The sequence below is a fragment of the Sinocyclocheilus rhinocerous genome, unplaced genomic scaffold (genome assembly GCF_001515625.1).
Source record: "Sinocyclocheilus rhinocerous isolate Xijiao unplaced genomic scaffold, SAMN03320098_v1.1 scaffold1904, whole genome shotgun sequence".
Taxonomy (NCBI): domain Eukaryota; kingdom Metazoa; phylum Chordata; class Actinopteri; order Cypriniformes; family Cyprinidae; genus Sinocyclocheilus; species Sinocyclocheilus rhinocerous.
This window is the reverse complement of record NW_015623687.1, coordinates 168,707-184,605: the sequence shown is the minus strand read 5'-3', so window position 1 is coordinate 184,605 and position 15,899 is coordinate 168,707. Positions and strand designations below refer to the sequence as shown.

At 33.5% G+C, this 15,899-nt stretch overlaps 2 protein-coding genes across 2 annotated transcripts in view; one reads left to right on the top strand and one right to left on the bottom strand.

The window, feature by feature from the left end:
- LOC107730827 (ATP-sensitive inward rectifier potassium channel 10-like) overlaps positions 1-2,214 on the top strand; it is a 12,477-nt gene extending 10,263 nt beyond the window's left edge. The window contains exon 6 of the mRNA XM_016541800.1: positions 1,631-2,214. Within this exon, the coding sequence (XP_016397286.1) occupies positions 1,631-2,004 (374 nt within the window). The 3' untranslated portion in view covers positions 2,005-2,214. The remainder of the gene's footprint in view (positions 1-1,630) is intronic.
- A 6,207-nt stretch (positions 2,215-8,421) lies between these two features.
- LOC107730743 (forkhead box protein L2-like) lies at positions 8,422-10,224 on the bottom strand. The gene is made up of 2 exons (XM_016541696.1): positions 10,097-10,224; positions 8,422-9,711 (listed from the first exon to the last, which is right to left on the bottom strand). The coding sequence occupies exon 2, from the start codon at positions 9,707-9,709 to the stop codon at positions 8,834-8,836; it is 876 nt and encodes a 291-aa protein (XP_016397182.1). The 5' UTR covers positions 9,710-9,711; positions 10,097-10,224; the 3' UTR covers positions 8,422-8,833.
- Positions 10,225-15,899: the final 5,675 nt, after the last annotated feature.

The following is a 15,899-nucleotide window of genomic DNA, read 5'->3' as shown; positions in this document are numbered from 1 at the left end:
TTTGATATATTTACGGTAGGACATTTACAAAATATCTTCATGGAACATGATCTTTACTTAATGTCCTAATGATTTTTGGTATAAAAGAAAAATTGATAATTTTGACCCATACAATGTATTGTTGGCTATTGCTACAAATATACCCCAGCGACTTAACACTGCTTTTGTGCTCCAGGCTCACATATAGTATAATGAGACATTTACAAGCAATTTTGAAAAGGCCAAGGCGTCGCCTTGGAATTATAAGGTTCTATCTGACTTTTTTGTCAAAACTGAGTTATTCAATTCTTATGTGACAACTTATTTACATGATGTGAGGTTTCTTTTGTAAGCTGTGTACATTTTGGGATTTTTTTTTTTTTTTAGAAAACAAAAAGGGTTCTATCTACAGAAGTCTATGGAACACAAAAACTTTGAAGCTCAATATCTCAAAACTGCTCAGAATGCAGATAGAACCTTATAATTCCAAGTCAGCGAAGGGTTAAATATTACTAAATTCTAAATTCACCAGCAAAAGTAGTTTTTAAAAATCAAATAAAGAATAAACATCTCATTAAAGCAGCGGTTTTCAACCACTCAAAATTTTTTCTTATTATATTATCTTATTTTAAATGATAAGAATAAGACAAAACAAGATTTGAAACAAGCTAAAACAATAAAAAAAAAAAATCTAAATATTTATTATTTAATATAACTTGCTGTTTTTTTATTAACTTTTTTTTAATTTTTTTAAATACAAACAATTTCTTTCTGTTTTTATTTTATATAATGATAACAATGTTTTTTTTCTTTCTTGTTTTTTCTAGTTATGCCAAGCTCTAAAATATGTTAATGTGAGTAAATCCTGGATTCTTAACAACAGGAAAAGTCATGTAAAATCACTGGTTTAAAAGAGTGTGATGCCTGAAGAACATTTAGCAATTAAAATATTTTAATTTTATTAACTTTTATTAAACTTATGTAATTTTATAAATACATTTTATTTTTTTAATCTATTAAATGTTTTATTATTTTTAATTTTTGAACGATTTAAAGTGGTTAAATATTTAAATACATTTTAATTTTAATTATTTTTAATTGAATTAATTCTTCATTGTGAGTAAATCCTGGATTCTTAACAACAGGAAGAGTCATGTAAAATCACTGGTTTAAAAGAGTGTGATGCCTGAAGAACATTTAGCAATTAAAATATTTTAATTTTATTAACTTTTATTAAACTTATGTAATTTTATAAATACATTTTATTTTTTTAATCTATTAAATGTTTTATTATTATTTTTAATTTTTGAACAATTTAAAGTGGTTAAATATTTAAATAAATTTTAATTTTAATTATTTTTTAATTTAACTAATTCTTCATTTAAGTTCATTTTTATATATTATTTATATTTTAATTTTTATTTTAGTTATTTATTTAATCTTTTTATCTTTAATCTGAAAATTGAAATAGGTTTTGAAACTTTTGTCATTGTAAATACTGCGCTTCCAGTGGCACCAAACGGAATTGCAAAAACAATGACCGCTTCTGCTCTATAAATCAAGCTTCACCCGACTTCACCTTTAAGAAAACAGCTGCATACGCAGTGTATGAATATCTTGCAGAAATGCTCATTGTGTCTGTTTCTCTCAGGCGGATGGACGGACCCGGATCCGGCTGATTTCGAGCTGCTGGTGATGATGAGCTCCACAGTGGAACCCACATCAGCCACCTGTCAGGTGCGCACCTCCTACCTGCCCGACGAGATCCTGTGGGGCTACGAGTTCCCCCCCATCGTGTCTCTCTCTCCGATGGGCAAATACGTGGCGGATCTCGCGTACTTCGACAAGGTGGTGAAAACCAAGACCCCGCCCCTTTGTAACCAGACCCCGCCCAGCGGCGCTGACGGTTGCCATGGAGACGTGAGCGGCTCGGACCCGGAGAAGATGAGGCTGGAGCAGAGCTACCGAGAGGACGAGAGACAGACGGAGGGCGGGACCGTTAGCGCGCGCATCAGTAACGTGTGACTCACACAAAATATTCAACATGAATGTCCTTCACATCAAACACTGAAATCATTAATGCTGCATGAACAGCATCAGCCCAATAATATGCAAAAAAATATTAACAGCAGCATATAAGCTGAAATGCATTTAATTATTTATGCGCTTTTAAGAGCTCATATTATGTGAAAGACTACATGGAATATTTGAATGCATAAAAACACACAAATGCATAAAAAAGCACCTAAATGCATAAATACATCAGGATTATCATTTACATAAAAAATTAAACAAATACAGTATGTCCTTAAAATCAAGCATTGAAATAAATTATATATTGCTTGAGCAGCATCAGCCCAGTAATATGCAAAAAATATACATAAATAAAACATATAAGCTGAACAGGGAAATGTATATTTGTGTGCAGGCCTATAGCATACAGTATGTGAAATAATTTTGAAGTAATGTGACTTTTATACTTTAAAATGCATTTTAATTAGATTATTTTATGAGCTTTTAAGAGCTCATATTATTTGAAAGATTACATGCATATGCATAAAAACACACAAATGCATAAAAACACCTAAATGCATAAAAAGAGCAGGATTATCATTTAGATGCTTAGCATAAAAAATAAACAAAAATGTCAAGCACTGAAATCTTAATATTGCATTATCAGCATCAGCCCAATAATATGCTAAATTATTAACACAGCATAAGCTGAAGAGGAAAATGAATAATTTTGTCTATATTCGCTAGTGTAAATTAGCGAATTATTTTATTAATATTTTATTAATATTTATTTATTTATAACTCTAATGAGCTCATATTATTTGGAAGATGGAATGTAAAAATGTAGTTTCACACTTCAAAGGCAAAGGCATTTATTTATTCATAAACTAGGGAAGACAAGTGATTAAAATTATGAAATATTTGAAAAGTTACAAGAGCTTTCCTTCTACAATCGCATACACTTGAACCTATAATCTTGATATTCTTTGATGTTATGCATCAAACACCAAACTGCATAAAAACAGCAGAAATGTCATTTACCAACTCAGCATTGAAAAAAAAAAAATTATTAAAATGTCTTTAAAATCAAACACAGAAATCATTAATATTGCATGAACAGCATCAGCCCAATAAACGAATCAAACCGAAAATCTTATGTTCACTTGCATGTTATGCATCAACCAGCCAAATGCATAGAAAAACAACAGAATTATTATTTACCCACCATAATGCATAGGAAGTAAAAGTTCATAGCAGGCTGTTTATGTTGAAGTTGTAATTATATTCATAATTATATGGTTTATTATTGCATTTTTGCGCCTTTCAGAACAAACCTGTGATTGTTTCATGCATGTGCTGAATGAATGTGTTCCTGTGATTCATCACATGTTCTGCTTTAGTGACTCTGACTGAATGTTACTGTAATGATTTTGCACTTTGGGGTCATTTATTATTATCCTAACGAATCTGACAGCACTTTAGTACTGTACTCTCCTCTCTCTTTATACCGAGATACTTTTTATGCAGTGAGATTAATGCAGTGGCTCAGAAAAGTGAAAGTAGTTCTGAGAAAATCTGCCGCATTTGGATGATCAGATGCTTTGATTTTATTTTTGTATCTAATTTCAGGATAAATATGTATGTGTTTGTCTAGCGCTGAACTACTGGAATAATCCACTGGATATACAGACATGCATCATTTTCCACATTAATAAACAGATAAAGATATGGTTAATCTGATGCTGACAGATGACTGTTATAATGCGTTTTATTTGCACAGCATGTGTTTTGTCTTTTATTACTGAAGTGTCAATTGTAACAATGTAGAAACTATGTAGTGCTATTACATTTCACAAATAATTACAGAGAAATGGTAAGTAACACATTGAATTAAATGTGAAAAAGACTGAAATATGTTCTTGTTTTCAGAACAAACCTGTGATTGTTTCATGCATGTGCTGAATGAATGTGTTCCTGTGATTCATCACATGTTCTGCTTTAGTGACTCTGACTGAATGTTACTGTAATGATTTTGCACTTTGGGGTCATTTATTATTATCCTAACGAATCTGACAGCACTTTAGTACTGTACTCTCCTCTCTCTTTATACCGAGATACTTTTTATGCAGTGAGATTAATGCAGTGGCTCAGAAAAGTGAAAGTAGTTCTGAGAAAATCTGCCGCATTTGGATGATCAGATGCTTTGATTTTATTTTTGTATCTAATTTCATGTGTTTGTCTAGTGCTGAACTACTGGAATAATCCACTGGATATACAGATATGCATCATTTTCCACATTAATAAACAGATAAAGATATGGTTAATCTGATGCTGACAGATGACTGTTATAATGCGTTTTATTTGCACAGCATGTGTTTTGTCTTTTATTACTGAAGTGTCAATTGTAACAATGTAGAAACTATGTAGTGCTATTACATTTCACAAATAATTACAGAGAAATGGTAAGTAACACATTGAATTAAATGTGAAAAAGACTGAAATATGTTCTTGTAAAAACTACAATAATCTTTGTTTTATTTACAACTCTGAAGAATCTTTTTTTTTTTACAGTATGATCATAACTCTTAACATGCTGCTTCTACGATCTGTTTAATGTGTCTCATATGTTGATTCAAGTGCATATAAATGTGTGCATATTCTACAACATTAAATCAGACCTGATGAAGAGTTTATGTATTTAGGGACAGATGCAATATTTTAAAAGAAGCCACACACAATCTAGCAGACTATATAGACACTTTTTCATCTTTATAAAATGTGCAAAACCTGTCAAATCGAATTCACTTCAGATGCCTTTAAATATAAGAGAGAGAAATAAATGATAACAGGAATGATGAATCAGAAATGAAGCTGATGCTGCTGCTGCACTGGAATCATACAGAATACTACACAAAAATGCTAATATTATATCACACACACACACACACACACACACACACACACACACACACTCACACTCACACACACACACACACACACACACACACACACACACACACACACACACACATTCTCCAAAGAAAACAGAAAATGTGATAGTTTTGCATGGTGCATGGCTTGAAATTCTCTTAAATATACATGTAATTTATGTATAAACCATCAGAATTTTTCCTTGACATGCCACTACATGCCACTATATAAATGAAATTCCTTGAATGTTTTGAAAATAATGTGTAATCAACAAGTAAAATACATTGGTTGAATCTCATTCTTTATCATATTTCATGAACAGCATCAGCCCAATAATATGCAAAATTACTAACACAGCATAGTCTGAACAGGAAAATGGACAATTGTGTGTATAGCTGTTCACATTAAATATTTGCAAAGTTGAAATAATGTGCTTTTTATACACATACAGTATATTTTAAACAACAATTTGCTATTTTTTTAAATGTTATTTTAAAAGGATTTATAAGCATATATTTTTTGAAAGACTACAGATTTGTATGCATAAAAAAGACCTAAATGCATAAAAACAGCAGAATTATCATTTACCTTAGTGTTAAAAAAATAAACAAAAATGTTCTTAAAAGCAAACATTGAAATCATTAATAATGCATGAACAGCACCAGCCCAAATATATGTGAAATTAATAACACGGCTTAGGCTGAACGGAAAAATTGGTAATTTTGTATATAACTAGTTCACATAAAATTCTTCTGGAAAGTAGCAAAATGTGTTTTTATATTTTATTCATATTTTAAAAAGCAATTAGCACATTTATTTTGCACACTTTCATGAGATCACATTATTGTTTATCATTGCAATGTTTTCACTGTACACATTAAATAGAAAAATCAAAACTTGTATAGTTTTTGAGAAGAGATTCATTCACAGACACAATTAATATTTGTCCACAAAACGAATTTCAAGCATTTAACCAGTGAATAGAGCATTATACTAAAAGTCACATTGCACTAATTCATCTGACTAATTAAAATAAAACAAAATATTAAAATATATCATTCAGAAATCTGTGCATCTATATATAGCTAGTGATGTGCTTATAGCGCCATCTAGTGATCAGATCATCAGACGTTTGTGTTTATTTCATTTTCTAAATTCATCATCTCAGTTCATTAAAACACCTTACATTAAATAATCCAACCTTGGCCTAATGAGATGTTTCTGAAAAAGCTGTGGAATAAAATCAAACTAATTGAAGACATGTGTGATTTTCTGATCCTTCTATACTATATATGACAAGCAAGAGTCGTTCCAGAATTAAAAAAAACAAGATATTTGGATAATATAGTAGCCTACACTTTTTAATAATTCCTGGCAGGTGGAATCATTTACATCACGTGTTCACGGTCAGTCACGCGACCTTTACAGCTCTCCTATAAATTCAGTATATAAATAAAACACGAGTGATTTGAGCCGTTCTTGTACTCGCCTTTATACTGTTTTTGCACAATTACCGGATTCTGAAAGCAAAGCTTCTCTCAGCGGAAATTCAGACTCTGTTTACAGTGGGATAAATATTGAAAATGCAGAAAATATTTAATAAAACATAAATAATGACTGATAACATTTTATTTTAAGGTGTCCTTTGTTACACGTTACATGCACTTGCATATAGTCTAATAACAATTAATTATGCATACATGCCAGTAACCCTAAGCCAAACCTTAATGCTATCGTAAGTGCATGCAGTTAATTAATATTACTCAGTACTTTAATGTAGCATATAATTACACTGTAACAAGCACACCATGTTAAAGTGTAACCAGAGAATGCAAATAAACATGTTACTGCAAGCTTTTCAAGGAAGGTCTGAAATTAAAATTAATGCAAGAATGATGTTTATGAGGATTTGCATTTTAATGCATGAGTGATTTGTGTTAGTATTTTGTCTGCTCATTCGCAAAGATCAAAAAACTGAATCACGCCTATATCCAAAAACACTTTCTAGGCCTATTATTATTATAACGCATAAAAACATATCGTCTGGCTGCATTTAACAATAAGGCAATAAATCTGAGGAGATGCACATTTGCGTGATTAGTTCATGTAACAAAGGCAAACAAATAAATACATGTCTCGATGATTTCCAGCCGGTGAACTGCAGTTTGCTTGGGTTTTCTTGATTTTCAGCTGTTGTTTTTCTCTGATGTGAAAATATGGAGCGCGATTTCTCATTAAAGCAGGCCTTGATCACAAAGACACTCACTGCCAACATTATCACAGAATTCATACTAAAATAATGGCATGTCCTTCTGTTGGCATCAATCACTTCTGTTATTATTGCAATCACTTTTAATCCATATTATTTCTAAAATCCATATACTGTTAGTAGGCCTATTATTCTCGCATATGCTCTAAAAAGAGAATTTCGGCAGTTGTACACGGTTTGATTTTCACTTTTACATTCGATTTGCATGAGACGAACAGATTAAATGTATTTATGAGTTATTAATATTTTTATGAAAAGCCAGAACCAGCAGATAGACTGAAATTAAATGCACGGCCATGCAAAAAAAATAAATAAGTAGGCCTATTGAAAGAAAGAACATTTATTTTCGTGTGTCTGGCTTAGATAACAACGATTTAATTGTCTACACAATATAAAAATAACATGTTGAAGTTCACGAGACATGTTATTTTTGTGTATCTGCTGAAACGAAATAAAATGCATAAAATGCATTGACCAATTCTTCTTTTTTTTTTTTTTTAAATAATAGGTTATTTAAATCAAAATCCAAACATTGTTTTGAACTAGAACAAAATAGAAGATTAAGTTTTCTTGTAAACATTTTTCCACATTATATGAATTGAGTTTATTTACGTCTGTTTGTTTACACGGAACGAAATAAAACAGAACTGAAGACCTTACAATTACATTTACACTGATTCATTATCATAATCAAATCTTTCGCCAGAAGCAGGAATATCAGTTATTCTAATCAAGTGTTTTTCTTATTATTTTAAAGCGCGTTTTGATGTCATTTTTATCTCTTTATTTGTAAAAAGTGTATATTTTAGAATTTAGAATAACAGCACAGACTGAACCTTCTCACATCTAGTTTCTTTCTCAATGCTTTAAAAAGATCTTTCTGAAAAAAATAATACCTAACAAGCTGAAATCTGTGATTCTGATTTTTCCATATCCAAATGACACGCAAGAGTCGTTCTAGAATTAAAATAATACAGATTTTTGGCTGCATACACTCTTAAAAACAAAGGGCTGTTTTTCCTTTGCAGTGACGCAATAGAAGAACTATTTTTGGTTGCTCAACGAACATTTCTTAAAAGAACAATTTTTTCTTAGTGTTAAGAACATTTTAATAATCTCAAAAAACTTTTTTTTATATAAAGAGCATTTAGTGCAATAGAAAGATTGCATGGATGTTAAAAGTTAACTACTGATGCCAATAAACACGCTTTATTTTTAAAAGTGCGCATTACACTTTTTTTTTTATTGACCATCGTATATCGAGTGTCGAAGACATTTTAATCAAAACAGTTTATTGAAAGCAAATAGAAATTATTAAGTGCTGGTTTGACAATCCAAAATGTAAAAAACACAATGGTCCCAAACAATCTCGCCAATGCTTTTCGTTCTATTCTGTCCTCAAATGAATTTTCGATCAGGAAACTGAAGATAAAACGTGTTTATCCTGAAGCGATCACATCAAAAACTACGCATTTAGAAAAAAAACAAAAAAACGTTATCCATGCAGTCCAGAACATCTATGGGGGGACTGAGATAGTTTAGATCTGTGTTTGTTCTTCAGCAACAAAAAGTCACCCTGTTTACCTTGCTGGATGCGTAAAACAGACCCAGTTCCAAGTCCCCTTCGCGCATTCCCTCGGATCAAATGTCAATCCGCGAGTGCAACGAGGAGTTTTTGACCTCGTGGTCCCAGTACGAGTAGAGCTCTGGCGGCTGGCGGGAGCAGGTGAACTGCAGAGCGGCCGCGGAGTTGGACGGAACCGGCGAGGGCTGCTGCGCCGCCGGCGGCGCCGGGTGCTGGTGATGCCCCATCCCGCTGTACGAGTTCATCATGTTCGGCAGCCCCATGGCTTGCATTCGACTGTAGGGGTTGTAAGACGGACCTGACAGCCCTTTCATGACACCCATATTGCCGTTGGCCATCTGGCAAGACGCGTAACTCATCGGCGGCGCCGGTTGCGCAAGCGGCCAGCTGTTGTTCATGAAGCCGGTTTGGAGATACTTGGGCGCGGGGAGGAAGCTACCGTATCCCTCCCCGCCGAAGAGAGCCTTACCCGGCTGGAAATGAGCCGCTGGCGGTCTGAAAGGGCGCTTCATGCGCCTCCGTCGCCGGTAGTTGCCCTTCTCGAACATATCCTCGCAAGCCGGATCCAGAGTCCAGTAGTTGCCCTTGCGCTCCCCTCCGCCTTCACGCGGAACTTTAATGAAGCATTCGTTGAGACTCAAGTTGTGTCGGATGCTGTTTTGCCAGCCCTTCTTGTTTTTCTCGTAGAAAGGGAATTTGGTGATGATGTACTGGTAGATACCGGAGAGGGTCAGTCTCTTTTCCGCGCTTTCCCGGATGGCCATGGCGATCAGAGCCACGTAGGAGTAAGGCGGCTTCTGAGACGCATCCACCTTCTCAGAACTCGGCTCTTGGAGCGGCGCGTCCTTCGCGAACTCTTCCGTCTTCACCGCGTTCGTGTCGTGGACCATCAAAGCCATTGCGTCATTGTCCAAGCTATGGTAAGATGCCATCACTTGAAAAACACAAGCAAACAACACTTCAAAACAAAGCCTGGTCTGGCTATAAGGCTGCGCAAGCTCTGTTCGGTGAGCCCTGTCTCATAAAAATGCGTATAGGCCTTTCAACAACACATTTTGTTTTGTATTTTACGTGCTATTTATACGTAGAAACGGACTTTGGCGTGCATAGTATACGCACGTGTTTGACGTGCATATAATACTCAGTTTTTGCGTGCATGTGATACGCACTTTGTTGGCACCTACCCCACACCCCTAAACCTACCAATTGCGTATCACAAGAACGCCAAAATCCGTTTCTGCGTATAAATAGCACGCTAAATAGAAACAGAAAAGCGTGCCGTTGAAACGCTCATTCATGAGATCGGGTTTGTTTGGTACCTGGTTTTAGCTCTGGATGTTTGGTGCGCGCATCGGGTCACCGCAGATCCATAAATGCTGGGACTTTTGAATGAAATAAAACAAGCTCCTGCTTTGGTAACGCTCGGTTTGGCTGTGATGGACTCGAGGTCTCGATGTCGTTTAAGCTCGAAGGTCTTTCTGGAAGATCCTGCAACTTTTTTTTCCTCGAGTGAAAGGCGAAACTCTGCTGTCGTCAGACTCAGCTCGCGCTGGTGTCCTCATCATCATCATCATCATCATCATCATCATCATCATCATCATATTCCGCTTTCGTCACGTCTCTCTCATCGCTTCACAAACCAACCGATGCGTTTTCCACCAGAATAACACCTTTATCACTGAATGCACGGTGGGAGAGAGATATTTACGCTTTATATTTATATTGCGTGTTCACCGCAACATCTTCAAAACAGCCTCTTTATTATCACTTAGGCCTATTTATTTTGTTTGTGATTCCAGAAAAGATTTATTTTTTTTCCCGTGAGCGAGAATTATCCCTGATCAATGAACATAACCAAAGACCAACATTGCGCATAGCCTATATCACAGCATTTTTTGTTTATGTCTTGATAAATATCTATTATATTGGTTATATTATTATATTTTATTTGTTAATTAGCACCATATTTTAACAATTTTCAATCATTATTATAAAGTTATTTGTTGTTGTTATATTGCATATATAGTATTTTTCTTGTCATGATTTGTCTCGTGTATAATGCTTTGGCAACTATATATATATAAGGCCATTTATTTAATAAATCCAAATGAATACTATTTTATTTATTATTATAAAGCCTTATAATTTAACCCCACTTTATTTCGATATTTATCTCCAAGCCCATTTAACGTAATTCATCAATAAGAGATATAAATAAAAGATAAAAAATATATAAATATCGAAAAAATAACACAGTATATCTTATAAATATTGCATGTATATTTATAAAATATTTATTTTAATTTTATGAGGTCCTTTGTTGTGCAAATGACTATTTAATGCATTACTATGAAGTGTTTATTTTTAAAGAATAGGTGCCGATATTGATCTGCAAGTGTAGTGTATGCATGCAACAGTGTGTCTCTGTGTCTCAGGTGTAGCAGCTGTGTGTTGTGTATGTCAGCAGCATCTATCGGCTCCTTCACGCCTCTGAAACTGAACAGAGAGCGCGAGCTTGTTTAGTGTTTTACTGGAAACCGCGCAGTCGATCTGTCGCCCCTTTCACTTACAGCATGACAGCCTTAATCACTTCACTGATTCTCAAAAACGCACATTACATTTTTTTTAAATATTAATTCACTTGCTTAACAGACACGTGCGTATAGTTAATTTTGAGCCCAGTCTCGTGAAAATGCGTATAAATAGTGCGTCAAATAAAAACAGGAAAAAAATGCAAAAAATGACTTGGCGTGCATATGATACGAAATTTGTTGGCGTGCATATGATACGCATCAACCCCACAACCCCAATCCTACCATTTGCGTATCATATGCACGCCAAAGTCAATTTTTGCGTATAAACAGTACGCCTAATCGATATGCACTTTCATGAGATCGGGTTGTTAATTTAACGATGCTTTCTCAGGCCCAGTATATTTGGATGAATAATATACTGAGTGAAGGTAATCAGGTCATACAGGCTTATTTTATAGATTATATTGAAACTGCAATGCAAACCAATAATGAAGTAGCAGGCAATCTCAAACACAGCATCACCTCACAGGAACATCCAGCGTTTTAAATACAAACATTTATATTCTATTAGATGCTGAAGTATTCCAGCAGGCTCATATTGTCAATAGACTATAGCACATTGAAGGGAAAACTCAGAAACTTCCTGCCAAGCTCTTTGAAAGGAGGATGTTTATGGTTCAAAGTGCAAGAATGCAGATGGACTGAAGCTCCGGGGTCAGTGGGACTCCACAGACCTGATCAACATCACAACCTACAACATCAGCCCTCAGTCTCAATGCACAGACTCATTTGCTCAAGGTGTTTCTATGTACAACAACAGCCTGCAGAGCCTTAAGAATTTATGAAACCATCTTCAGAATATGGCAGACACGAGGCAACACCATTAGGTCCCAATTTATGGAAAATTGAATCACTTAAATCAAACAGGTTCTAAATAGAGCCAAAAAAGAGCTTTACCTCCTTTATAAGTTCTTTTATGAGTTCATTAGTTCTTAAGAGCCCAGAGTCTAGAAAATATAGAAATTTAGATCTTTTATAATTGCTAAAGAAACACACTGATGTATTCATTACCGCAGACCTGGTTGCATTCTCATCATCATCATCATCATCATCATATTCCGCTTTCGTCACGTCTCTCTCATCGCTTCACAAACCAACCGATGCGTTTTCCACCAGAATAACACCTTTATCACTGAATGCACGGTGGGAGAGAGATATTTACGCTTTATATTTATATTGCGTGTTCACCGCAACATCTTCAAAACAGCCTCTTTATTATCACTTAGGCCTATTTATTTTGTTTGTGATTCCAGAAAAGATTTATTTTTTTTCCCGTGAGCGAGAATTATCCCTGATCAATGAACATAACCAAAGACCAACATTGCGCATAGCCTATATCACAGCATTTTTTGTTTATGTCTTGATAAATATCTATTATATTGGTTATATTATTATATTTTATTTGTTAATTAGCACCATATTTTAACAATTTTCAATCATTATTATAAAGTTATTTGTTGTTGTTATATTGCATATATAGTATTTTTCTTGTCATGATTTGTCTCGTGTATAATGCTTTGGCAACTATATATATATAAGGCCATTTATTTAATAAATCCAAATGAATACTATTTTATTTATTATTATAAAGCCTTATAATTTAACCCCACTTTATTTCGATATTTATCTCCAAGCCCATTTAACGTAATTCATCAATAAGAGATATAAATAAAAGATAAAAAATATATAAATATCGAAAAAATAACACAGTATATCTTATAAATATTGCATGTATATTTATAAAATATTTATTTTAATTTTATGAGGTCCTTTGTTGTGCAAATGACTATTTAATGCATTACTATGAAGTGTTTATTTTTAAAGAATAGGTGCCGATATTGATCTGCAAGTGTAGTGTATGCATGCAACAGTGTGTCTCTGTGTCTCAGGTGTAGCAGCTGTGTGTTGTGTATGTCAGCAGCATCTATCGGCTCCTTCACGCCTCTGAAACTGAACAGAGAGCGCGAGCTTGTTTAGTGTTTTACTGGAAACCGCGCAGTCGATCTGTCGCCCCTTTCACTTACAGCATGACAGCCTTAATCACTTCACTGATTCTCAAAAACGCACATTACATTTTTTTTAAATATTAATTCACTTGCTTAACAGACACGTGCGTATAGTTAATTTTGAGCCCAGTCTCGTGAAAATGCGTATAAATAGTGCGTCAAATAAAAACAGGAAAAAAATGCAAAAAATGACTTGGCGTGCATATGATACGAAATTTGTTGGCGTGCATATGATACGCATCAACCCCACAACCCCAATCCTACCATTTGCGTATCATATGCACGCCAAAGTCAATTTTTGCGTATAAACAGTACGCCTAATCGATATGCACTTTCATGAGATCGGGTTGTTAATTTAACGATGCTTTCTCAGGCCCAGTATATTTGGATGAATAATATACTGAGTGAAGGTAATCAGGTCATACAGGCTTATTTTATAGATTATATTGAAACTGCAATGCAAACCAATAATGAAGTAGCAGGCAATCTCAAACACAGCATCACCTCACAGGAACATCCAGCGTTTTAAATACAAACATTTATATTCTATTAGATGCTGAAGTATTCCAGCAGGCTCATATTGTCAATAGACTATAGCACATTGAAGGGAAAACTCAGAAACTTCCTGCCAAGCTCTTTGAAAGGAGGATGTTTATGGTTCAAAGTGCAAGAATGCAGATGGACTGAAGCTCCGGGGTCAGTGGGACTCCACAGACCTGATCAACATCACAACCTACAACATCAGCCCTCAGTCTCAATGCACAGACTCATTTGCTCAAGGTGTTTCTATGTACAACAACAGCCTGCAGAGCCTTAAGAATTTATGAAACCATCTTCAGAATATGGCAGACACGAGGCAACACCATTAGGTCCCAATTTATGGAAAATTGAATCACTTAAATCAAACAGGTTCTAAATAGAGCCAAAAAAGAGCTTTACCTCCTTTATAAGTTCTTTTATGAGTTCATTAGTTCTTAAGAGCCCAGAGTCTAGAAAATATAGAAATTTAGATCTTTTATAATTGCTAAAGAAACACACTGATGTATTCATTACCGCAGACCTGGTTGCATTCACAGAAAAGGAATAATATTTAAACTGAAAAACTACCAGGTTAATGTTTAATTGTTAAATTATTTATTTTATTAAGCATATTTAATATTGTTATATTTTATGAAATCATTTGTATTATTTCTATAATATTTGATTTGATTGTTCTGTCATATTTTTTGTATATATTTACTATTTTGTAATATTCATTTATTATTTTAATAATTATTTAATTTTAACATTTTATTAAAATTACATATTTAAAAAAAATATTTTATTTCATGAAACATATTAAATTATATTTTTAATATTTAATAATAATTAAAAAAAATATATATTATTTTATTATTTCATTAAATATATATATTTTTTATTTTTACATAAATATTTAGGGTGCACGTTGATTATTCTCGAAAACACTTTATTCATTTCAAATGATAAACTAGCTACATGATGTATGTTAATCAGAAATGACTTAATAGTACACAATATTGGGAAAACAAGTTTGTGCAGAAACACGCATGCTAAAGCTAAAATAATGTGATCTCTGCCATAGAAGACGAACACAGCTTTACTCTTCAGATCCAGCGAGTGTTTCTCTCGGAGCGTTAATGTGGGGTGGAGGGCTTCCTCACTTTGTAAGCCCAGGATTGACCTCTGCCTTAAATTACAAAGCGCTTAGAGCGAGAGCGTGTTTTCCTTTCTTATCAACCACAGGAAGCCTATGGGAAGCTCTCCCAACAACCCTCCTGTCAAATTATTATAATGCATTACAGCCAGCCAAAGCATCTGTACACATTCGACCACAAACACATAAGCATATGAATGCATTAATAATTTAATGATTGCAGGTGATTAAACGGAATAAAAGATTGATTTCACTGGTAAAGCAGGTGAGTTAATGACACTGCTTTGAGTAACTGATATCTGTCAGCAGGTTTATTAAAACTCATTAAAATGAGAGTTAATAACTGACAGTTACTTTTAATGTGTTGTTACAATTTAAATTTTATTGTGACAAACTGATTTAGATAAAAGTATATGCATAAATGCATAAATGCATATTTATTTTTAAATTTTTTTTTTTTTTCTTCATTTTTCTATCTCCACCCCATGTTATGTGATATGTGATGAAATATGCAAATTTTTATTTAAAAATATGTGGGCAGAAAAGTGTTTTTTCTCTCTGTATATATAAATTAGCTCAAGACAGCACAATGCCATTAATAAAAAAATAAAAAAATATTAATATAAAAAAACTAAAGATATAAATTAGCTCAAGACAGCACAATGCCATTAATAAAAAAATAAAAAAAATATTAATATAAAAAAACTAAAGTAAATAAAAAAACTTAAAACTTATTTAATATATTTAATGAAATTATAAAATAATATATATTTTTTACATTTTCAATTAAATATAAAAAAATATTAGTTAATTTATTTAACAAAATAATAAAGTAATATATTTTAAA

Excerpts from the sequence above, each read along its gene's own strand:
- LOC107730743 (XM_016541696.1), bottom strand. The coding sequence starts at position 9,709 with ATGGCATCTTACCATAGCTTGGACAATGACGCAATGGCTTTGATGGTC.